The 21,832-nt window shown below is 40.0% G+C and overlaps 1 protein-coding gene across 1 annotated transcript in view; it reads left to right on the top strand.

Moving 5' to 3' along the window:
* LOC128661328 (uncharacterized) overlaps window positions 1–21,832 on the top strand; it is a 246,266-nt gene that overhangs the window by 150,921 nt on the left and 73,513 nt on the right. The window contains exons 6-10 of the mRNA XM_053715596.1: window positions 11,039–11,273; window positions 13,248–14,190; window positions 17,258–17,325; window positions 17,409–17,467; window positions 18,423–18,587. Of these exons, the coding sequence (XP_053571571.1) occupies window positions 11,039–11,273; window positions 13,248–14,190; window positions 17,258–17,325; window positions 17,409–17,467; window positions 18,423–18,587 (1,470 nt within the window). The remainder of the gene's footprint in view (window positions 1–11,038; window positions 11,274–13,247; window positions 14,191–17,257; window positions 17,326–17,408; window positions 17,468–18,422; window positions 18,588–21,832) is intronic.

Raw genomic sequence — 21,832 nt, forward strand, 5'->3', positions numbered from 1 at the left:
CAATACTTGCTATTATTCTAAAATTTATAGCTGTCTTATTCCATAGTTTTAACCTCCCCCAAATTTATTGTCTGTTTACTCATCTCATCCTGTTTACACATCTCACCCTGACCAGACTAGAATTTAACTTTCCAATTGGCCTTTCAAATTGTCTTTGATTAGCATTCAACTAAATTTAGTGGACTCAGCTGCCTGCCCTGCCTGCATATATTTCACACTAGTATGTGCTGTGCGTTGCACTTGGCTGCGCATTGCTACAACAACATATGTTCACATTTTCAAAGTGAACATTTTATAAAGGAGGCATTAACAAAAGAATTATACAAGAATTAAGTGAACATTTTATAAGTGAGGCATTAACAATAAAATTATACAAGAATTGAGTGAACATTTTATAAGTGAGGCATTAACAATAGACATACAAGAATGGGGCAAGACATAAGGCAAGTAATTTTGTAAAATTATGTTTCATATACCTTATTGTTTTCTTATGCAATTGCTATTGTAATACTGAGTCTTATGTGTTTTAACTGGTTCCCACTTTTGTAAAAATGCTCAATATTTTCATAATCATTTTTGCTACCTCTTGTCTCTATAACAAACTACGTTAATCAATTACTCCTTCTCCCTCTCCACCTGCACTGTTGATTAGCCCATCTCTCTTAAACTCACCTTACTTTTGTACTCATGAACTTTACCTATTCCTAAACACTCTCTCTGCCCCCTGCACCTCGTCTCAAAAGCAGTCTCACTATTGCAAATCCGTATCTCATCTCATGTCACTCTCCCTCTTGCTTTTACTTACTGCTGGTGACATCTCCCCTAATACTGGTTCCCAACCACTGCCTAGCCATGCACATCCATGTGTACCATCCCATAGACTCAGAAAACAAAACTCTGCAAACCTTACTCACATTCCTCTTGCATCAAAAGCCACTACACCTTTCACTTGCGCACTCTGGAACTCTCGCTCTGTTTGCAACAAGCTCACTTCTATACATGACCTCTTCATCTCCCGCTCCCTCAACCTTCTGGCCCTAACAGAAACCTGTCTCTCTCCCCTAGACACAGCATCCACTGCTGCTCTGTCACATGGGGGTCTCCACTTCAGCCACACTCCTAGGTCTGGTAATAGACAAGGTAACAGAGCTTTGCTCTAACTGTAACTGATAGACCTGTTTAGCAAAATACATTTTGTGTTAGTATATTTAGTTTGCAGTATGTATCCCCTGCATAATGTTTTTTCCTATCTACATTACATTGCAAAAGGAGAGACAGACAGTTCTCCCCAAGTTTATTTTTTCATGCGACAATTGTCATTAATGTTGTTTTTATTTAATATGTTTGTTATTGGTATATTATTGACAGACAGTACCTTATATTGAAGCACCACAGAGAGTATGTCACACTGAACGAATATAATGACATATACAAAGCTGTTATTCTAATAGGCTCTATGTTAACCATACATCCACACTTGATTTAGAAAATAGAAATCCTATCCCTGAAACATTTACACTAGAGTAATGGGAAAGCCGCTACAATTGCTTACACTGAATGTCAAAGGATTTAAAAGACGTTTGGCCTTCAAAGATCTTAACCACAAACACATCGATATCCTGTTCCTACAGGAAACCAACTTTGTATCAGGGAAAGATCCTCCTTCTTCACTACTACATACCCTACACACTATCATTGTAGCCATAAATCTAAAAAGATATCAGGAGTTATCATATTAATACACAAATCTACGCCCTTTCAGACACAACAGATAGACAGGGATGAAGAGGGGAGATATTTGGCACTATCTGGACTCTTATTAGGCAGACCGGTAACGCTGGTAAATGTTTATGCCCCTAATACATTACAAGCTTCTTTTTTCCGTAAGACCACCAACTCTATCCTATCCTTTACTAAAGGCCCATTAATTATAGGAGGGGACCGGAACGTACCCCTTCACTCTACCCTGGACAACTCGACAAGCCACTCACATATCTCTAAAAAAGCTCTCAAATCTATACACGAAGCCTTGCAATTACTTGGAGTGCACGATACTTGGAGACAGCTTTCACCCACCACAAGAGATTACACTTATTTTTCAGCACCTAACCAAACACACACCCGCATAGACTATATCCTAGTAGACCACATTACCATATCTCTCTTGACTGATGCTAAGATCCCCCCAATCGCTTGGTCAGACCATTCGGCAGTTCTCTGCAAACTAACATGGGCACTAACCACACTGAAACCATTTCAGTGGCGTCTAGACGAGACTCTACTGAAAGATAAGCCCTTTACAGACCAAGTAGATAGTCTCCTAATGGAATTTTTCCAGATCAATGACACTCCAGGTATAAACCCCTTAATTTTATGGGAATCACATAAATGTTTTATTAGGAGAGAACTGATCAAATTGAAATCCGTACTAACCAAAGGGAATAGAATAGTTTATGACGACCTGATGACCCAAATGACGTTTTGGGATAGACAACATAAACTATTCCCGAAAGATACTCTAATTAAGACTAAACTGACCCAAACAACAGACAAATTAGAAGAGCACCTCCATAACACTGCTCAAGTCCAAGCTTTCAAACTGCAGCAAAAATATTTTATAGAAGGCAACAAGCCAGGTAGGCTTCTGGCCAGAGCAATAAAAGTTAAACAAACAGCCAATTATGTCCTGCAAATTCTAGACCCATCGCGTAACGTAATAGTGGATTCAGTGGGGATAGCAGCTAGTTTTCGTAACTACTACGCTGAATTGTATAATCTTTCTCCTAACAGAGTTGAAGTAGATCATAAACTTAAATGTGAATCATACCTACAAAATGTGACTCTTCCGCTACTATCACAAGATCATATAGACCAGTTAGAACACCCATTTACAGCCAAAGAAATTGAAATAGCAATAGATTCTTTGAAACCGGGTAAAAGTCCCAGCCCAGATGGGTTCACTGGCTGCTATTATAAGAAATTCAAACATATACGGACCCCCTATCTTTTGGCCATATTTAATTATATTGACCAGGGTAATACCTTATCTACCTCGATGCTAGAAGCTATGATGACAGTGATCCCTAAACCAAACAAAGACCCAACCATAGCAACAAATTATAGACCTATATCCCTTTTAAACATAGACTTGAAAGTCTATGCTAAAGTATTGGCTAATAGATTAAATAGCTTCCTCCCCCTACTCATACATCCAGATCAGGTTGGTTTTGTGCCACGGAGAGAGGCAAAAGATAATACAGTGAAAGTCCTTCATCTTTTACAATACGCTAACATAACCTTCCTTTTGCCTTACTTTCGACTGACGCAGAAAAACCTTTGACAGACTGGATTGAACATTCCTTAAATTGACTTTGAGAAAATTTAGCCTATCAGACAGTTTTATCCATCAAATCTTTGCACTATATTCACCCCCACAGCTAGAATACAAGTAAACGGAATTCTATCTACCCCCTTCCAAATTACGAATGGAACCCGACAGGGCTGCCCACTGTCACCCCTCTTATTTATGTTGTGTATGGAAGTCTTAGCAACAAGACTTCGGACAGACCCAAACATAATAGGAATTCAACTGAATAACTCTCATCATAAACTAGCTCTTTACGCAGATGACCTACTACTTACGTTGACCTCCCCCAGTTCGTCTCTCTCTGCAGCACAGAAGGTACTTACTGAATACGGGCAGGTGTCAAACTATTCCATCAACCTAAATAAATCTGAAATTTTACCTTTGAATCTAACAGAGAGTGAGATACGAGGACTTCAGCTCCAGACTCCATTCTTGTTCCAGAAGGAGTCTTTGAAATATCTAGGGATACACATATCTGCATGCCCTCATCAATTAGTAGATCTCAGTTATAATTCCCTTTTACGTACTTTAACCAAAGAGACCTCTGACTGGCTAAGTAAACACATCTCATGGATAGAAAGAATTGGAGTAGTCAAGATGACCTTACTTCCCAAGTTTCTTTATATATTCCAAACCCTCCCCATACCACTACCAGACCCTTATATACCTAAACTACAAAGTATGATTAATGCTTACATCTGGAAAAAAAACACCTCGAATAGCGAAATCCACTCTATACCTTTCAAACAGAATGGCGGGCTGGGGGTGCCAGATATAGCCAGGGCCTATATACAGGGCCTCAGTATTTTTTTTTTTTTTTTTAAAACTCTATGTTATATATTCAGTTTTTACTGTCTCATACATCAATTTTCCACTATCATACAAATAACTTTGCTTCTTGAGGGTGGAAACCTATATGGGGACACATTTTGCAGATAACAAACAGTCAATGTCTTTATTATACTTATCTGTCCGTTGCAAGTGATTTCCACCACATATGTTAGGGTCCTCTATGGCATGGCAGGTCTTGTTGATGAAGTTGCTTGTTGAGATATTGTGTTCTTAAGAGTTTCTTCTTCTCTTTGACCCACTTGTCTTTGCGTTCTTGTGTTTGCTTGATCTGTGGGGGTTGGAATTTGTATCTGTAGTATTTCACAGAATGATGAGAGGTCATCTATGTGGCGAAGCGTTGCTGACTTGTCTCCTTTCGTGGCTGTGAGGCTCACCGGGTACCCCCAGCGATATGGTATTTTCTGGGATCTCAATACCGACGTCACAAATTGTAGGTCTCTGCGTTTTTGCAATGTGGTGGGGCTGAGATCAGTAAATATTTGAATCGCTATTCCAGCATGTGTGAGTTGGTTTTTCTGCCTGGCATGTTTTAGTATTTCTTCTTTATCCAAGAAGTTGAGGAATTTTACAATTATGTCCCTTGGTGGCGCTTTGGGGGGTGGTTTTGGTCTAAGTGCCCTATGGGCCCGTTCTAGTATGATGTCAGGTGATGTGTTGTTACCTTTTACTGTTCTAAAAAGATCTTGTAGGTAGCCAGGGATTGCCGGTGGTTGTATGCTTTCAGGTACACCTCTGATCCTTAGGTTGTTTCGGCACCCCCTGTTGTCCAGATCTTCTACTTTTTCCATGAGGTTCTGTATGATTTCATCTTGATTATATGACAGTTGAGATAGATGCTGGATATCTTGCGTTGCAATATTATGGCCTTCTTCTAGTATGGAGACTTTGCGCTCAACTTTCTTGATATCCTTAGGGCCTCAGTATTTTTACTCAGAATCTTAGACTGGTGCACTTATGCAACAGAGGATGGTAAACTATGGGTTCACCTTAAACATATGAATACAGGGACCCCTCAGCTGAGTACACTATACTGGCAACAGCCATGCAATCACCCGCAGACTATCAAGAACTACCCAATTATCAGAAAAACGCTAGGGATATGGTATAGCCTAGTACGAAAATACCCTCATTTATCTTCAACCCCCTCACCATTGACAACTGTCTATGCAAACTCTGATTTTCCGATATGACTACCAATGACACCTACGACACCGACTAACCTTCAAAACCTTATACCATTTTGCACCTTAATTGAAGGTGACCGACTGCTTCCCAAACAAAACTTCATATCCCAAGATATACCTCAATTCTCACAATGGTTTAAATATTTGCAATTAAAACACTTCTTCGACACCCATAAAAATAAAAACTGGATTACAAGAGACAGTACACCATTTGAAAAACTGTGCCTTTCACAATCATTACCATCACATGCAATATCGATCCTCTACTCATTACTGATCACACCTCTCATGATCATGCAAGCTACCACAATAGTGTCATGGCATAAAGAGTTTCCATACACCCTTGATGAAAAAGAATGGGCTACTATATTTCACAAAACAAGAAAAGCTGCTCATTCAGCAACACTTCTGGAAACTAATTATATGTTTTTACTTAGATGGTATCTCACACCACAGCGTTTAAAATACATCTTTCCACAAGCCTCCGATAGATGTTGGCGTAAATGTTCAGAGAAGGGAACACCATATCACTTGTGGTGGACATGCCCAAAAGTAGAAAAGTTTTGGCAAGACATACATACCACCATACAGGAAATCTTGGGGATTGACTTTAACTTGGACCCTCTGATTTATCTGTTCCACACTATACCTAAATTGCCATCTAAGCAACATGCAGCACTTTTACAATTGACTATCTGTAGCGCCAAGCAAATTATACCAAGATTATGGAAGTCAACAGCCATGCCAACCATACAAATGTGGGTCACACAGATGAATACAAATCTGAAATTTGAAAGATATTTTTAATATACCATTGATCAACTAGACTTTTATGCTGACATGCTATTCTTTTGGAAAAGATATTATTTAGCAAAAGCTGTATGAAAGAGGAAAGGAGTGTAATGTTTGAACGGGTCACACCTAAACCGTCATGACAGAATAGATAGGTTAAATACTATATGAAAAGCCAAATAGTGGATTGTGATGTATACAAAAGAATAATACACTAAGGTTAACTGTTGAAGATGTGTATATATATATATATATATATATAAGAATACTGGTTTAATATGCTTACTGTCTAAATCAGTTTCCCTGATCATATAGTGACTGTGGCCATTGAACGTTCGTACTGTTTCCACAGAAAGGACCAAGAACTAAATGAATATGTTGGAAACGACCATAGGATGAGTCTTATCATTCTATAACCATTGAACTTGCCAAATAACTGTCAATTAAGTGCAATCTCCAAACCAATGTTGTGACATACGGTGAATAAGGATCTCTGTCATATTGCTGTCATGTTAAATATTGTTGTTTTGTTAAATTTCAATAAAAAATAATATTGAAAAAAAAAATGGTAGATAATGGTCTTGGGTTTCCTTCTGTTTTCCATCAGGTGGACCCCAGGGCTAGGGTGGTCATGCCTCAGCCAACACCAGAGAAGTTGGGAGTCACTTAGATGGGGTCAAGTTGCATTTTGTGATGTCATATAACCCCACCCCTGCTTTGTTGAGCATTACCAGCAGCAAATGTTGGTAGGCATGCTATTAACACCAAGATGAACTGAGATGTTTGTGCATTCTATCATTGTTGCATATCATGTTCTATTTAACTGTTAGAGTGTCAGAGGCTTTGCAATGCATTGGACACAGAGCTAGCACTAAAAGGATTACTAAGCCATGTCTGTGAATAAATGAGCTGCCTTATGACAATTCAATCACAACAAATAAAACAAGACTACTAATGGTAGCCTTGACATTTTTAGGGCTGTTATTGCAAGTACCAAGCACTTTTGCTGTTATGCACATGTGAAAAGAAGTCACCCTTCATGAACATAACACCCAATTCTATGCACATATTTTTATAAATAAATGATTTATTTATTGCCATACAAACATGCACACATTTATATGCATATCCACGCTCATACACAAATAAAACAAAATAAGTTAATTTCTTCCTTGCATATAAATATTCTATGCACAGTAAACCAATACCCACCTTAACATTTAGTTACTGTAGTGGTCACACAAATGCTTACTTCTAACATGAAGTGTTTATTTGACAACTGTTCTGGCTGGAGGGAAAATTATTATCCAATCAAAGAAGATGTTATACATTGATGATTATTTAAGTTTCAAATACCACTTATAACTCAGTTGTGGACTATAATTCCCATGATTCTAAGCCAGCACAAAACCTCCCATCATGCTGGCTGTGCATCATAAGAAATGTGTTGCATAGCATCTTCAACAAGTCTTCTTCTTTGTTTCATACCTGGGGAAGGTTCACCAGTGTGATCCATGGAGATGAAGGGGGGCTAATCTCATAAAGTATTAACTTCAATATCTCTTACATCAAGAGTTAATACTTATTATAATAAAATCTGCAATATTAAATGTGATAATTGGAGATGCATTACTTGTAATTTTATAGAACACAATACTAAAGAATGTATTTCTTCTGTTATAGGACAAATGTATACTATAAAATAATCCCATAAAGTATAGAATAATCTTCCATTCCCTGCTTCCTACACCCTGGTGGTATGTGGGGGGCATAGTTTGTCACTGCTGAATGTCTCTTGGTCTGGTGCCGAGCTTTGGGGTGGGGTTATAATAACGCCCCTCACAGGCCAAATGGACACAGTGCGTGCAAAAGCACTGACTGGTCTGTGCATGGACATGCGCTCCTGCATGCTACCGAATACCACCTCTTGCATGATAGATCGAACAAAAAAACCTGATCTAATGTATATCTATCAAAATCAATAAAATTTGGTCCAAATTTCAGTTGAGGGTGGGCTAGCCAAGTGATCACCCCTCCCCCGCACACAAACTAGGATTGTGAATACCGCCTCTTGTGTGATAGATCTAATGAAAAAAATCAGTTGATCTAACCTGATCTAATGTATATCTATCAAAATCAATAAAGTTTAGTCCAGATTTCAGTTAAGGGGGGGGTCTAGCACAGTGATCACCCCTCCCCCACACACAAAATAGGATTGTGAATACCGCCTCTTGCGTGATAGATCTAATGGTAAAAAAAACAGTTGGTCTAACATATATCTATCAAAATCATTAAAATTTAGTCCAGATTTTAGTTGGGGGGGGGGCTAGCCCAGTGATCACCCCTTCCCTGCACACAAACTAGGATTGTGAATACCGCCTCTTGCGTTATAGATCTAACAAAAAAAACTGTTGATCTAACAAAGATCTAACTAATGGAATGATTGTTTGTTAAAATTTTTGAATAAGGGGGGGCTTACCCGTGTGAGGTCTCTCTGGGGCCCATTTATCAAAGGGCTTGCGGACCTGATCCGACACTGCGGATCAGGTCCGCAAGACCTCGCTAAATGTGGAGAGCAATACGCTCTCCACATTTAACATTGCACCAGCAGCTCACAAGAGCTGCTGGTGCAACGCCGCCCCCTGCTGACTCGCGGCCAATCGGCCGCCAGCAGGGAGCTGTCAATCAACCCGATCATATTCGATCGGGTTGATTTCCGGCGGTTCCTGTCCGCCTGCTCAGAGCAGGCGGACAGGGTTATGAAGCAGCGGTCTTTAGACTGCTGCTTCATAACTTGTGTTTCTGGCGAGTCTGAAGACTCGCCAGAAACACGGCCCTTCAAGCTCCATACGGAGCTTGATAAATGGGCCTGTCTGTCACACTATTGCTCTGTGTTTTTGTGTTTTTCTTTTTCTCTTGTGCTGTTTCTCCTTTTTTCCCTATGTATCTTCCCTTTTTTTCATTTAGCAATATATGATGGTGAATACTTTGTGCAGATACCATGGTTTTAGGAATAATACTTTAGCTCATCTTTAAAATTATAAAGACCATGTGGACACATTAAACATTGATCTGTGGTTTAAAGCACTGCAGTATAAATGTAGAGCCACTGGATAAAAACAAATGTTCTATATAGATGCAGTGCAATATGCAGATACAACTATATTTAAAACATGAAATAAGCCAGACCAAGCAGATAGATTAAATAAATTAAATTTCTGGGTCTGTTTTCTTTAGAAAAAAGGCGCTTGAGAGGTGACATGATTACTTTATATAAATATATTCAAGGCCCATATACAGAGATGGCAGAAGCTCTGTTTATTCCAAGAAAATTGTTTCTGACAAGAGGTCATAATTTAAGGTTGGAGGAAAGGAGATTTAATCTCCTGCAACGGAAACGTTTTTTCACTGTAAGAGCACTAAAATTGTGGAACTCGTTACCAAAGGAGGTAGTGAATGCAAATACAATAGATACATTTAAAAATAGTCTGGATACATTTCTGTATATAAACATAATTAATGGATATGATTGCTAGTATTAAATGGGTTACCTTTTAGTGGGGTTATTTAAGCTTAACTGGAGCTTTTTGTAAGTATTTTAGATTTGTATAGGTTGAACTCGATTGACTTCAGTCTTTTTTCAACCTTATCTACTACGTTACTATGTTATATCACCCTCCTCCCCAGTCCTCACACAACTGCCAAAGCAATTGCTGTATATGTAATTAGAGGAAATATTCTCGCATGTAGCCAGCATGCAATGAACAAGCATTCCCTCACTTTATTCCCTCACTTCTAAAGCTCACATAGTCTCTTGCTGACTGTGTGTGAGGTGAGGAAGCTGCTGTGCTGTGGAGAGGGAGGGAAATAACGCATGCTGGGAAGTCCAAAACTGCATTTACACAATACTGAGAAGCAAAATGGTAAACTACACATTCCATAATGCTTGATAACTCCCAGAATACTGTGCTTCTTCCTCCATAACGAAATTACATTAAAAAGATTAAAAGACATAAAAATGGGGACATTCTGGGGCGGAGCTTGGCCAGCAAGGGAAATGGCTGCGTGAGTGAGTAGCTCCTAGGCCCATGTAACCCAAACCTGATCATTTAGCAAGCTTGGACCTCAGAATATATTAAAAACAGAGCCCCCAGGTACCCAAGCACAAAGGGTGAAGACACCGGTGACTGCTTGAAGCAGGACCGGTCTGGTAATATAAGGCCCAGAAATGGATTGTCATACGCATCTGGCGCAACAACGCAGGCAGCACAAAACATCAGGGTGAAGTGCCTGTACGACCTAGCTCACAACGCTGCACAGCAAAACAGAGAGGTCAGTAGCCGGAGGGCCCTGGGAACAATAGTTGTGATCTCATCAGCCCACGCGGTGAGAGGTGACCCCTGTAACGCAACGGAGCAGCATAGCTCCAGGCCGAAAACAGACAGGCTGCCAATTCACAACGGAGGTCAAGCAGCGGGACATTTACACCACAGTAAGTGCAGGCCCGTCACATATAAGAGGCCATAAAACGGCCCAAAACTACACGCTGCAAGAGGCACTCAAAAGGGGGGAGAAAAATACAGTACAGGCTTATTTGACAGTGAAAGAGGGCTAAACAGAGAGCTAATCTCACCTTTGGGGCAAACGGTTAGCTAAGCAGAGATGAGATAAGCAAGCAAATAATATAGACTGGCCAAGAGGAGACAGTACACGCCACAGTTAAGATTTACAGCATAACAGGCCACATTACCTGAAGGAGGGGAACCTCAGCAGAAAGGATAATAGGAAGGGCCATATGGTGACATGCCCAATAAACTATACTAACCTCTAAAATATTCACCAGAGCATCTTAAAATACACTTGGTCACTGTTTGGGAATATGCCAGGGCGCAAACCTAATAAAGCTGAGAGCACTCCACGATCTAGAATGTTACAACAATACCTCAAACCCATAGAACCACCCCTGGAGGTCATACTAACAGCACCAGATGCAGACAAGCAGCAAGATGATCATACAGAAAACATAACACAAAATACTAGCACTACAGGCCTCACAAAAGAAGACCTCCTGCCACATTGTACAAAAAATTATCTTAGAGAAATAGTATAAGAAGTGAAAAACTGGTACGGAGATCTGAAGAAAGATTTAGTGAGGGTAACTCAAAGGGTCTCTACCTTAGAGGAAAGCCATAATACAATGGATACTGACATCCAGCACATGTCCAGATTGGCGTATGATCAAGAAGAAACTATACAACATCTATTAGAAAAGGTTGAAGACCTAGATAATAGGGGAAGGAGAAACAATTTAAGAATAAGAGGCATACCAGAGACTGTCCAGCCAGTGACACTGGAGGGGTGCTTGCAAGATTTATTCAGAACTTTAAAGGGGGACAACAGTGCACCACAAATGGCGCATAGAGCCCTGAGGGCAAAACCACCGCCAAAAGCACAGCCGAGAGATGTAATAATTAAATTGCTACACTTCAAAGACAAAGAGGAGATATTGAGACATGCCAGAATGAGACAAAATATAACGCATGCAGGAAACCGGATTCAAATCTTCCAGGACCTAAGTCCAGCAACTCTTCAAAAGAGGAGAGAACTTAGCTACATTACCAGCGCCCTGAGAGAACAGAAAATCACGTATAAATGGGGCTTCCCAGTCAGCATAATAGCGAACAAAGGAAATACAACAGCCATCCTTAGAAGAAAAGAGGACCTTCCACATTTTTGCGAAGTCTTGCAATTCACCATCCAAACACAAGAACCTGAGAAACATACAGAGACAAGGCCACCACCTCGTAGACATAACTTACAGCCATTGCCGAAAAACACAGCAGATGAGGTAGCCTCAACTTCTCAACGTGGAGACATGGAAGAGGGCAATCATATGACAGCTGAATAATACAGTGAACTTTCATAATGGACCTGGGAACTCTGATCTTAAACAATTGATGACAGGTCGTATGCTAAAATTTCAAAATGTTATTTTTGTTATTCTTTTTTCTTACAGGTCAGGTTTGGGGGAATGGGATACTGCCTCAACTGTATTGTTCTGTTTGTATTGTACTGTTTGATACGAACCGTTCTGTATAGTAGCAAAAGTTGATACTTGAGTTGATTGTTGAAACTTACTAAACACGGTTGACTGCGGCTGTAACCCAACAGCCAGGCTAACTGCAATACTTAAGCCTCTGCACTGGTTTTAAACAAACATAACACATAACTCCCTGTCTTGGCAACACCACACGTAGACCATACAAAAAGAAAACAACGCATACGCCACAAGTAGGGAGAACTATACAAATTTGATACCTCAAAGAGAAACAACCTATAGTGCAGTGGTATATACGCGCCCAGAGCTGTAACTTATTGCCAACAGGGTAACGTGTGTTTTAAACACCGCACCATGCAGTCGAGATCTATAAAACTGATAACCATAAACGTGAAAGGCCTTAACAGCCCAGAAAAGCGATCAATATCCTTCAGACAGCTAAATAAGGACTCAGGGGATATAGCATACATACAAGAGACCCATTTCAGGAGAGGAAGAGAACCCAAATGTATCAGCAACAGGTACAAAACTGTTTTTTTAGCATCTGGCAACACTAAGAAAGGGGGAGTGGGTATCTTTATGAAAAACAACATACATTTCACCCCGACCACCACTCTCAAGGACCCTAACGGCTCATACATAATAGTAATTGGATTACTCTTTAGCACACTAGTCACAATGGTGAATGTATATCTGCCAAACACAGGATAGCAGCAGCTGTTTAAACAAGTTTCCCAGTTGCTCCTGGAGCATGCGAAAGGTATTATATTAATGGGAGGAGACCTTAATCTTCCACTGGATCCATTACATGACACATCACTAGGCAGAACTAGTACACCTCAAAAAGTGATAAAAGCTATACAAGCACATCTACATCAACTTAGACTACACGATGTATGGAGGACAAAACACCCACACACAAGGGACTACACATTTTACTCGCATCCACACAACATTTACACCAGAATTGACTATGTAATCACATACCAAATAGGTCTAGCCTTAGTAGAAGACTCCACTATATTACCAACCACATGGTCGGATCATGCGCCTGTGCGCTGCACGATCAACTGGCCAAACGTGCCTATCAGACCGTTTTTCTGGAGGTTGGATGATCACATGTTGGATAACCCACTGATAGCTACCGAAATAGACACAGCAATAGGACATTACTTTAGAGAAAATGCAAACGGGGATACAACTCCTTTGACACTCTGGGAGGCACACAAATGTGTAGTACAGGGTGAACTGATAAGACACAAAGCCAGAGAAACCAAAAACAACAGGCAATATGTAAATTCCATCACATCACAAATTAGATATTGGGAATCGGAACTCAAGAAGCAACCTGACTCGGTTACTATATTAGGCAAATTGACAACGGCCAAAACAGATCTTAACAACCACATGATAAAAGGGTACCAAAGGCGAACGGATAAGTTGCAACGAAAGTACTTCGATGTTAATAATAAAACAGGCACATACTTGGCGAGAGCCCTCAAGAGGAAACAGCTAGACACTCACGTCCACACATTGACAGATACCACAGGGAATGCACATGAAGATAGCATACAAATAGCTGATACTTTTAGAAGGTACTATGAATCGCTGTATAACATTCAGACGGATAGCAAGCTAGAAGACATAGAATTTTTTTTAGCAGGCACACAAGTCAATGAACTAAGCCAGGAAGATTCGGAAAAACTAGACGCACAAATTACTCCAGAAGAGATCAAAGCAGCCATCACAAAAATGCTGAATGGTAAAAATCCAGGGCCGGATGGAATCAGTATAAAATACTACAAAGCTTATATACACCACATGCTGACTCCACTGATGGCACTGTTTAACTCACTGCTTAGAGAAGGGGGGTTTACAGATAATATGCTAGAAGCCCATATTACGGTCTTTCCCAAACCGGGGAAACCTTTAGACAGGCAAGAAAACTACAGACCCATATCGCTCCTAAACTCGGACATCAAAACATTCGCAAAAATATTAGCCACCAGAATAAACAAACATCTCCCCAACCTAATACACCCAGACCAGGTGGGATTTGTCCCGGGACGAGAAGCCCGGGACAATACACTTAGGACATTTCAATTAACCCAATATGCCCAAACACACAATTTACCGATGGCCTTGATATCCACAGACGCCGAGAAGGCGTTCGACAGAGTAAGTTGGCTCTTTCTCAAAGCTGTCCTCCACAAAATGAAATTCAGCGATTCATTTATTCGGTTAATTTTCACATTATATCAGAACCGCACGAGTAAAGGTAAACGGAATGTTATCAGAAAGACTTACAATTAGAAACGGGCCGCGGCAGGGATGCCCCCTCTCTCCCATATTATTTGCGATCGCAATAGAAGTACTGGCACAGAGAGTTAGAGCAGACGAGTTAGTATCAGGAATCACCATAGCAAACAGTACTTATAAACTGGCGTTATATGCAGATGACGTACTGCTTACACTGACAAACATTGACCATTCACTGCCCAGAGTATTAGAAATTTTTTGAGAATACGGGAAAGTTTCCAATTTTAAATTGAACCTTTCAAAGTCCGAGTTATTGAACATATCCTACAGTGCGGAGGCACTTAACGAAACATTAAAGGAATGCCCACTCAAAAGACAAAACACAAACATGAAATACCTAGGCATATACATATCACCGGATCAGCAGGAAATTTTCCAGGCTAATAACAAACACCTAGAGAGCAAATTGGTAGCCGATTTGTCAAATTGGAAGAACAAGACAATATCCTGGTTAGGCAGGATCAATGTCATTAAAATGAACGTGTTGCCGAGACTCCTCTACCTGCTACAAACGACACCTATACCGTTACCATTACAATTCCTTCCCAGACTCCAAAACATGATAGAACAATATATATGGGGGGGGCATTAAACCAAGAATATCCAGGAAGACTTTATACCTTCCAAGAGATGGGGGGGCTGGGACTCCCTAATATAATGACATACAAACAAGCTATTACTCTGAGAACGCTACTGGACTGGAGTAGTAATGAACATGACAAAAGATGGGTACAGCTGGACTGCTCCATATTGGGAACCGGGAATGCAGGAGGCACAGCCTGGCTGTCAAGAAGGGACAGACCTGAGGCAGTGAACAATTACCCGTTATACGTAGATTTCTTTACCAGTTGGGACAGATTAATGAAAACATCGACAAACATATCCACACATTTTTCCCCATTGACCCCACTATACAATAACCCTGAGATGACATGGACTAATAGGGAAACAAACAACTACCACAGAACACCTCTTAAAGAAAGAACAGTCTCAACAATAGTTGAGAAAGGCAAGCTGAAGACACTTGAACAGATGAGAGAGACAGGGATAGGAGTGGGTATGAATTGGCTAGCACACTCACAGCTGAACCACTATCTGATGACACACAGGCAAAAACACGACCTACTCAGGCCGGTCACTACGTACGAAAAACTATGCCTACAAGACACCCCTATCACGCAATATCCATCTTATACAAATTATTGCTAATAGAAAATGCACAAACCTTACCCACGTATACAAAGGCCTGGGAAAAAGAACTAAATACTAACATTGACACCCAGGACTGGTTGACAGCATTTCAAATCACAAAGAAATCCTCGATCTCGACTAGAGTACAGGAATCCAGCTATAAATTCATGTCGCGTTGGTACCTTACGCCTAGTAGATTGAAACAAATTTACAAAACAACCCCAGGAAAGTGCTGGAGGGAATGTGGCGGTGAGGGAACATTAACACACATATGGTGGGATTGCCCTGGCCTAGACCGGTACTGGACTGAAATACTCAATTACATAAGATTAGCAACAGGGACGCCCTTACAAAACAGTCCTAAAACCTTGATGTTTCTCTCACTACCCCATCTTGAGAGTAAGGCCTCTAACGCCCTAAGACTAGTCATGCTAAATGGGGCAAAGATGCTAATTCCCAAACACTGGAAAAGTAAAATAATCCCAACAGTAAAGTAATGGAAGCAGCAGGTAGATTCCCTACTACACCTAGAAAGATACCATCATCTACAGAGTGGTACTATAGATACGCATGAGATCGTGCTACTACGATGGGAAGAATGCCAAATGAGGGACAGAACTGGGGGACATATAAAAATCAAACATGAACAAGGTTAACCAGCAGAAGGCAATAGTACTGTTTATGTAATAGATGTTATCTTATGTTATATTGGGCTTATGGTTTCCATCAAAAAAGGGTCGCAAATCTAATTGTGCCATCAGTTAAATGAACAAAGACACTGCAACTTTGGTTGACAGTCATGGAAGAAAAACAACCATTTATATTCAACATCAAGAATAGACTGATCAAGCATATGAGCATCAAGGGTCAATGGAGTACCCTGAGCTTGAACTTAATTTCATTTTCTTTTTTCTTGAATTAAGAAAACTTCGAAGTATACTGTTGACATTTGTTGCAGGATATGTATGTTTATATGTTTTAATACTTGTTGCAGGACATGTATGCTTATATTTCTTTTTTTCTCATCAATAAAGCTCTTTTGAAAATAAAAAAAAATAAAAAAATGGGGACATTCTATTTTCTTTTCTTTCTAATGACACAGTAAGTCCACAGATCATTCTAATTACTGCTGGGAATATCACTCCTGGCCAGCAGGAGGCAGAAAAGAGCAGCACAGCAAAGCTGTTAAATATCACTCCCTTACCCACAATCCCCAGTCATTCTATTTGCCTGTAGCAAGGAGGTGGTAAAGTTTAGGTGTCTGAAAGAAGTTTCTTCTATCAAGAGTTAGTTTTTTTTGAAGCAGGACAGGTTTGCTCTGTCTTTTTTGGGGTTTAGCCGTAGTCCATGTCAGTCTCATCAGTAGGGCAGTGGTGGTTTCTAAGCATCTGGGAACTTGTGGGGTTTAATTCTCACTGCTACTCCCAATTTGTTGTTGCTGCCCTTTCTTTGGAAGCCTGTTTAGGTTTAATCATTCTTCCCTTTTTTCCACAGGTCCATGAGAGGCTGGAGGTCTCTCAAACCGGGTGTGCTGCCCTGCTGCCGGGCAGATGGTATTTCAGGTAAGTGCCTTAGGTTAATTTCTGGGGAATTCAGGAATTAAGCACTTGTCCTTTAAGGATATTTTTGGATTCCTATTTTTTAGGGACTTTGGAGACTGTGGCTCGGGTTTTAATTTTTTCTATTATCGGCTTAGACCCTCTTGTATTTTGAACTGCTGCTGGAAATAAGTTTATGGCAGCGTGTTTTGGACAGGCAGCGTGTGTTCACTGTTTGCTGTGGGGAGAGGCTCAGTTTTGTTGCCGGTTTGGTTTTTAATGTTGGCCGGGTTTGTGTGTATGTTAATGTAGACACCCACAACTAGGACGGGCTTTTGCTGTGGTGGCAAGTAGTTTGTGCGCCTTTACGGTTCCTTTTCATTTGGAGTTCCGGATTGGCTTGTGGTTGCGCTACTGAGCTTGCTTGTGTGAGGTCTGGGAGTCCTTGTTGAGTGTTCTCCGGTCGGCAGGTCAGGTAGGCACCTCAGCAAAGAGTGCTGAGGTAAGCGGTTGCCTGAGGTTACTATAAAACTTTTGTAGTTTTGTTTTGACTGCTGCTGTTTTAAGGCATTTCTTATTTAAAGGTGCAGTAACATTTTTTTCTGTAGTATTACTGCTGTTACCTTTAGAGTTTTTTTGTTTTAGATTTGCAAAGGCAGTATCTGTTGGAAATAAACTTGTTTTTTTAAAAAAAAAAAACTAATTAAACTGACAGTAACATTTTTTTGAGTGTGCAAATTAAAGCAGTTTTTTTCTTTAATTGGGGATTTTTTTGGTTGGATATGGACCAAGAGGCCCTGCAAAACGTTACATGTAGCCTGTGTTTTGATTCCAATGTGGAACCACCAGTCCCTTTTTGTCCCTCTTGTATTAATAGAACTTTACAGTTCAGGGATAGACGTTTTGATTCTGAGCCACCATTAGCTAAGGCGGATGTTGTTCAGGGGTCTCCTGTTCAAGAGATGCTGCTGCTTTCTCCTCATGTGTCCCAAACTTTGTTGTCCGCTCAGGCAGTGCCCTGCGCTTCCTCTCATACTCCGGTTGGGGTTACTTTGCAAGACATTGCTACTCAGATATCTTCTGCGGTTAATGATGCACTTTCCGCTTTTCCTGTGTTACAGGGACAGCCCAAAAGGAAATTTAAGGAATCAGTGAATAGGGTTGCTGATTCAGTTGTGTCTGTTCCGAAGGTTCCCTCTCAGAAGTCTGAGGAGGATGATTCTTCGGTTGCATCTGAGGCTGAAATTTCAGATTCAGATAGTGTTACTCTTTCTTCTGATGCTGAGGTTGTAATCTTCAGGTTTACGCTAGAACACCTTTGTGTGTTACTTATCTGTTATTGTCACTCCTAAGAAGTCTAGTAAGCTGAATAAGTACTTTGACATTCCTTCCGCAGTGGAGGTGCATCCTGTTCCTGACCGTGCTTCAGAGATTATTGCACGGGAGTGGGAGAGACCTGGGATTCCTTTTTCCCCTTATCCAATTTTCAAGAAGATGTTTCCTATAGCCGATTCTATTAAGGAGTCAGACGGTTCCCAAGGTGGAAGGGCTAAGAGAATCACTATTCCCATAGAGGACAGTTGTTCTTTTAAGGATCCTATGGATAAGAAGTTGGAGGCATTATTCAAAAGGATGTATGTTCACAAGGGTTTGCAATGGCAGCCTGCGGTGTGTATTGCTACGGTTACTAGTGCGACAGCTTACTGGTTTGATGCGTTGTCTGATTCTAAGTGTTGCAGGAAATCCAATTGTGGACATATGATTAGAATGATCTGGGCCAAACACACTCCTCCACAATCGGCCCTAATGTTGTCTGCCATCATGTTTGCAGTGGCATCATTGCCACACATGACCCACACTTGGCTAACATGATGCATGCCAGTGCCAGCAACACGCCAGAAGTGCTATCCTTAAGGCACATTCGGGCCACATCCGTCTGCTATGTGGGTAGTGTTAATAATATATATTGTGTAGTTGTTATGTACTAGTGTTAATAATATATATTGTGTAGCTGTTATGTACTAGTGTTAATAATATATATTGTGTAGCTGTTATGTGCTAGTGTTAATAATATATATTGTGTAGCTGTTATGTGCTAGTATTAATAATATATATATTGTGTAACTGTTATGTGCTATTGTTAATATTATATATTGTGTAACTGTTATGTGCTAGTGTTAATAATATATATTATGTAACTGTTATGTTCTAGTGTTAATAATATATATTGTGTAGCTGTTATGTGCTAGTATTAATAATATATATTGTGTAACTGTTATGTGCTATTGTTTATAATATACATATTGTGTAGCTGTTATGTACTAGTGTTAATAATATATATTGTGTAGCTGTTATGTACTAGTGTTAATAATATATATTGTATAGCTGTTATGTACTAGTATTTATAATGTATAATGTGTAGCTGTTATGTGCTAGTGTTAATAATATATATTGTGTAGCTATTATGTGCTAGTGTTAATAATATATATTGTGTAGTAGTTATGTGCTAGTGTTAATGTAAGAATATTATATTTTGGTAGCATATACACATATTGGCATCTATTTATCAAGCCTTTCAACTGTAAATACGCTGGAATTCTGCAGCATATTTGTGGCAAGCCTGATTCCCCTTATTTATCAAACCCTACAGACCGGCAAAAGTAGAATGTTGTGACGTAACATACGATCCGCCGGACTGAGTCCGACACAGATCGATACTTATGTCATTACAGATGTTCCGAATGCAAATTCGGACAATCTGACTACTTTTGCTAGTTATCAAGGGCGCGATCCGATATCGATCGCAGTTTGCGGCGCAAGCGAGGGAACCGGCGTCGCCCGCAGTTTCAGCTCGCAACTCGAGCTATCCCATATAGGTCGCCGTCAGATGCTAACGTGCCGTAAGTCTCACAAACCAGTGATGTCCAGAAATCTGCGTAAGTACAAATTTCTGGCGTCGCCAGTGACTTGCGCCACGTTAGAATCTGCCGGCGCCTATAAAACCTGACTAAAGTCTAAAACACCCGCACTGTCTAACACGCCTCCCTAACATAGCCCGCACTGTCTAACACGCCTCCCTAACATAGCCCGCACTGTCTAACCCTCTATCCGCTATCCCCCCTCACTAGCCTAACAATAAAAAAGCTATTAACCCCTAAACCGCCGCTCCCGTACCCCCGCCGCCAGCTATATTATATCTATAACCCCCTAAAGTGAGCCCCTAACACCGCCGCCATCTCTATTAAAATGATTAACCCCTAATTTAATCTACCTACCCCGCCGCCAGCTATGTTATCTATATTAACCCTAAGTATATTATAGTTAATATAGGTATTACATTATATATATTAACTATATTAACCCCAATTATATTAGGGTTAATATAGTTAATATAGTTACTATAGTATTTATATTAACTATATTAACTCTATCTAACCCTAACTAAATTTATATTAAATTAATCTAATTCATTTATAAACTAAAATATTCCTATTTAAATCTAAATACTTACCTATAAAATAAACCCTAAGATAGCTACAATATAATTAATAATTACATTGTAGCTATGTTAGGGTTAATATTTATTTTACAGGTAAATTGTTAATTATTTTAACTAGGTATAATAGATATTAAATAGTTATTAACTATTTAATATCTACCTAGTTAAAATAATTACCCAATTACCTGTAAAATAAATCCTAACCTAAGTTACAAATACACCTACACTATCAATAAATTTAAAAAACTACTAACATCTATCTAAAAATACAATTAAATTAACTAAACTAAATTACAAAAAAAAAAAAACACTAAATTACAAAAAATAAAAAAAAGATTACAAGATATTTAAGCTAATTACACCTATTCTAAGCCCCCTAATAAAATAATAAACCCCCAAAATAAAAAAAATTCCCTGCCCTATTCTAAATTTAACAAATTTCAAAGCTCTTTACCTTACCAGCCCTTAAAAGGGCCTTTTGTGGGGCATGCCCCAAAGAATTCAGCTCTTTTGCATACAACAAATACAATACCCCCCCCCCCCATTACAACCCACCACCCACATACCCCTATTCTAAACCCACCCAAACCCCCCTTAAAAAAGCCTAACACTACCCCCCTGAAGATCTCCCTACCTTGTCTTCACCACACCGGGCCGAACTCCTGATCCGATCCGGGCGATGTCATCCTCCAAGCGGCAAAGAAGAATTCTTCCTCCGGCGACGTCTTCCTCCAAGCAGCAAAGAAGAATTCTTCCTCCGGCGACGTCTTCCTCCAAGCGGCAGCAAAGTCTTCATTCTTCCGGCGGCATCTTCAATCTTCTTTCTTCGCTCCGCCGCCGCGGAGCATCCATCCCGGCCGACTGCTGAACTTGGAATGAGGTACCTTTAAATGACGTCATCCAAGATGGCGTCCGCCGAATTCCGATTGGCTGATAGGATTCTATCAGCCAATCGGAATTAAGTTAAAAAAATCTGATTGGCTGATTGAATCAGCCAATCAGATTCAAGTTCAATCCGATTGGCTGATCCAA

Source organism: Bombina bombina, chromosome 5 (genome assembly GCF_027579735.1).
Source record: "Bombina bombina isolate aBomBom1 chromosome 5, aBomBom1.pri, whole genome shotgun sequence".
NCBI classification, from domain to species: Eukaryota; Metazoa; Chordata; class Amphibia; order Anura; family Bombinatoridae; genus Bombina; species Bombina bombina.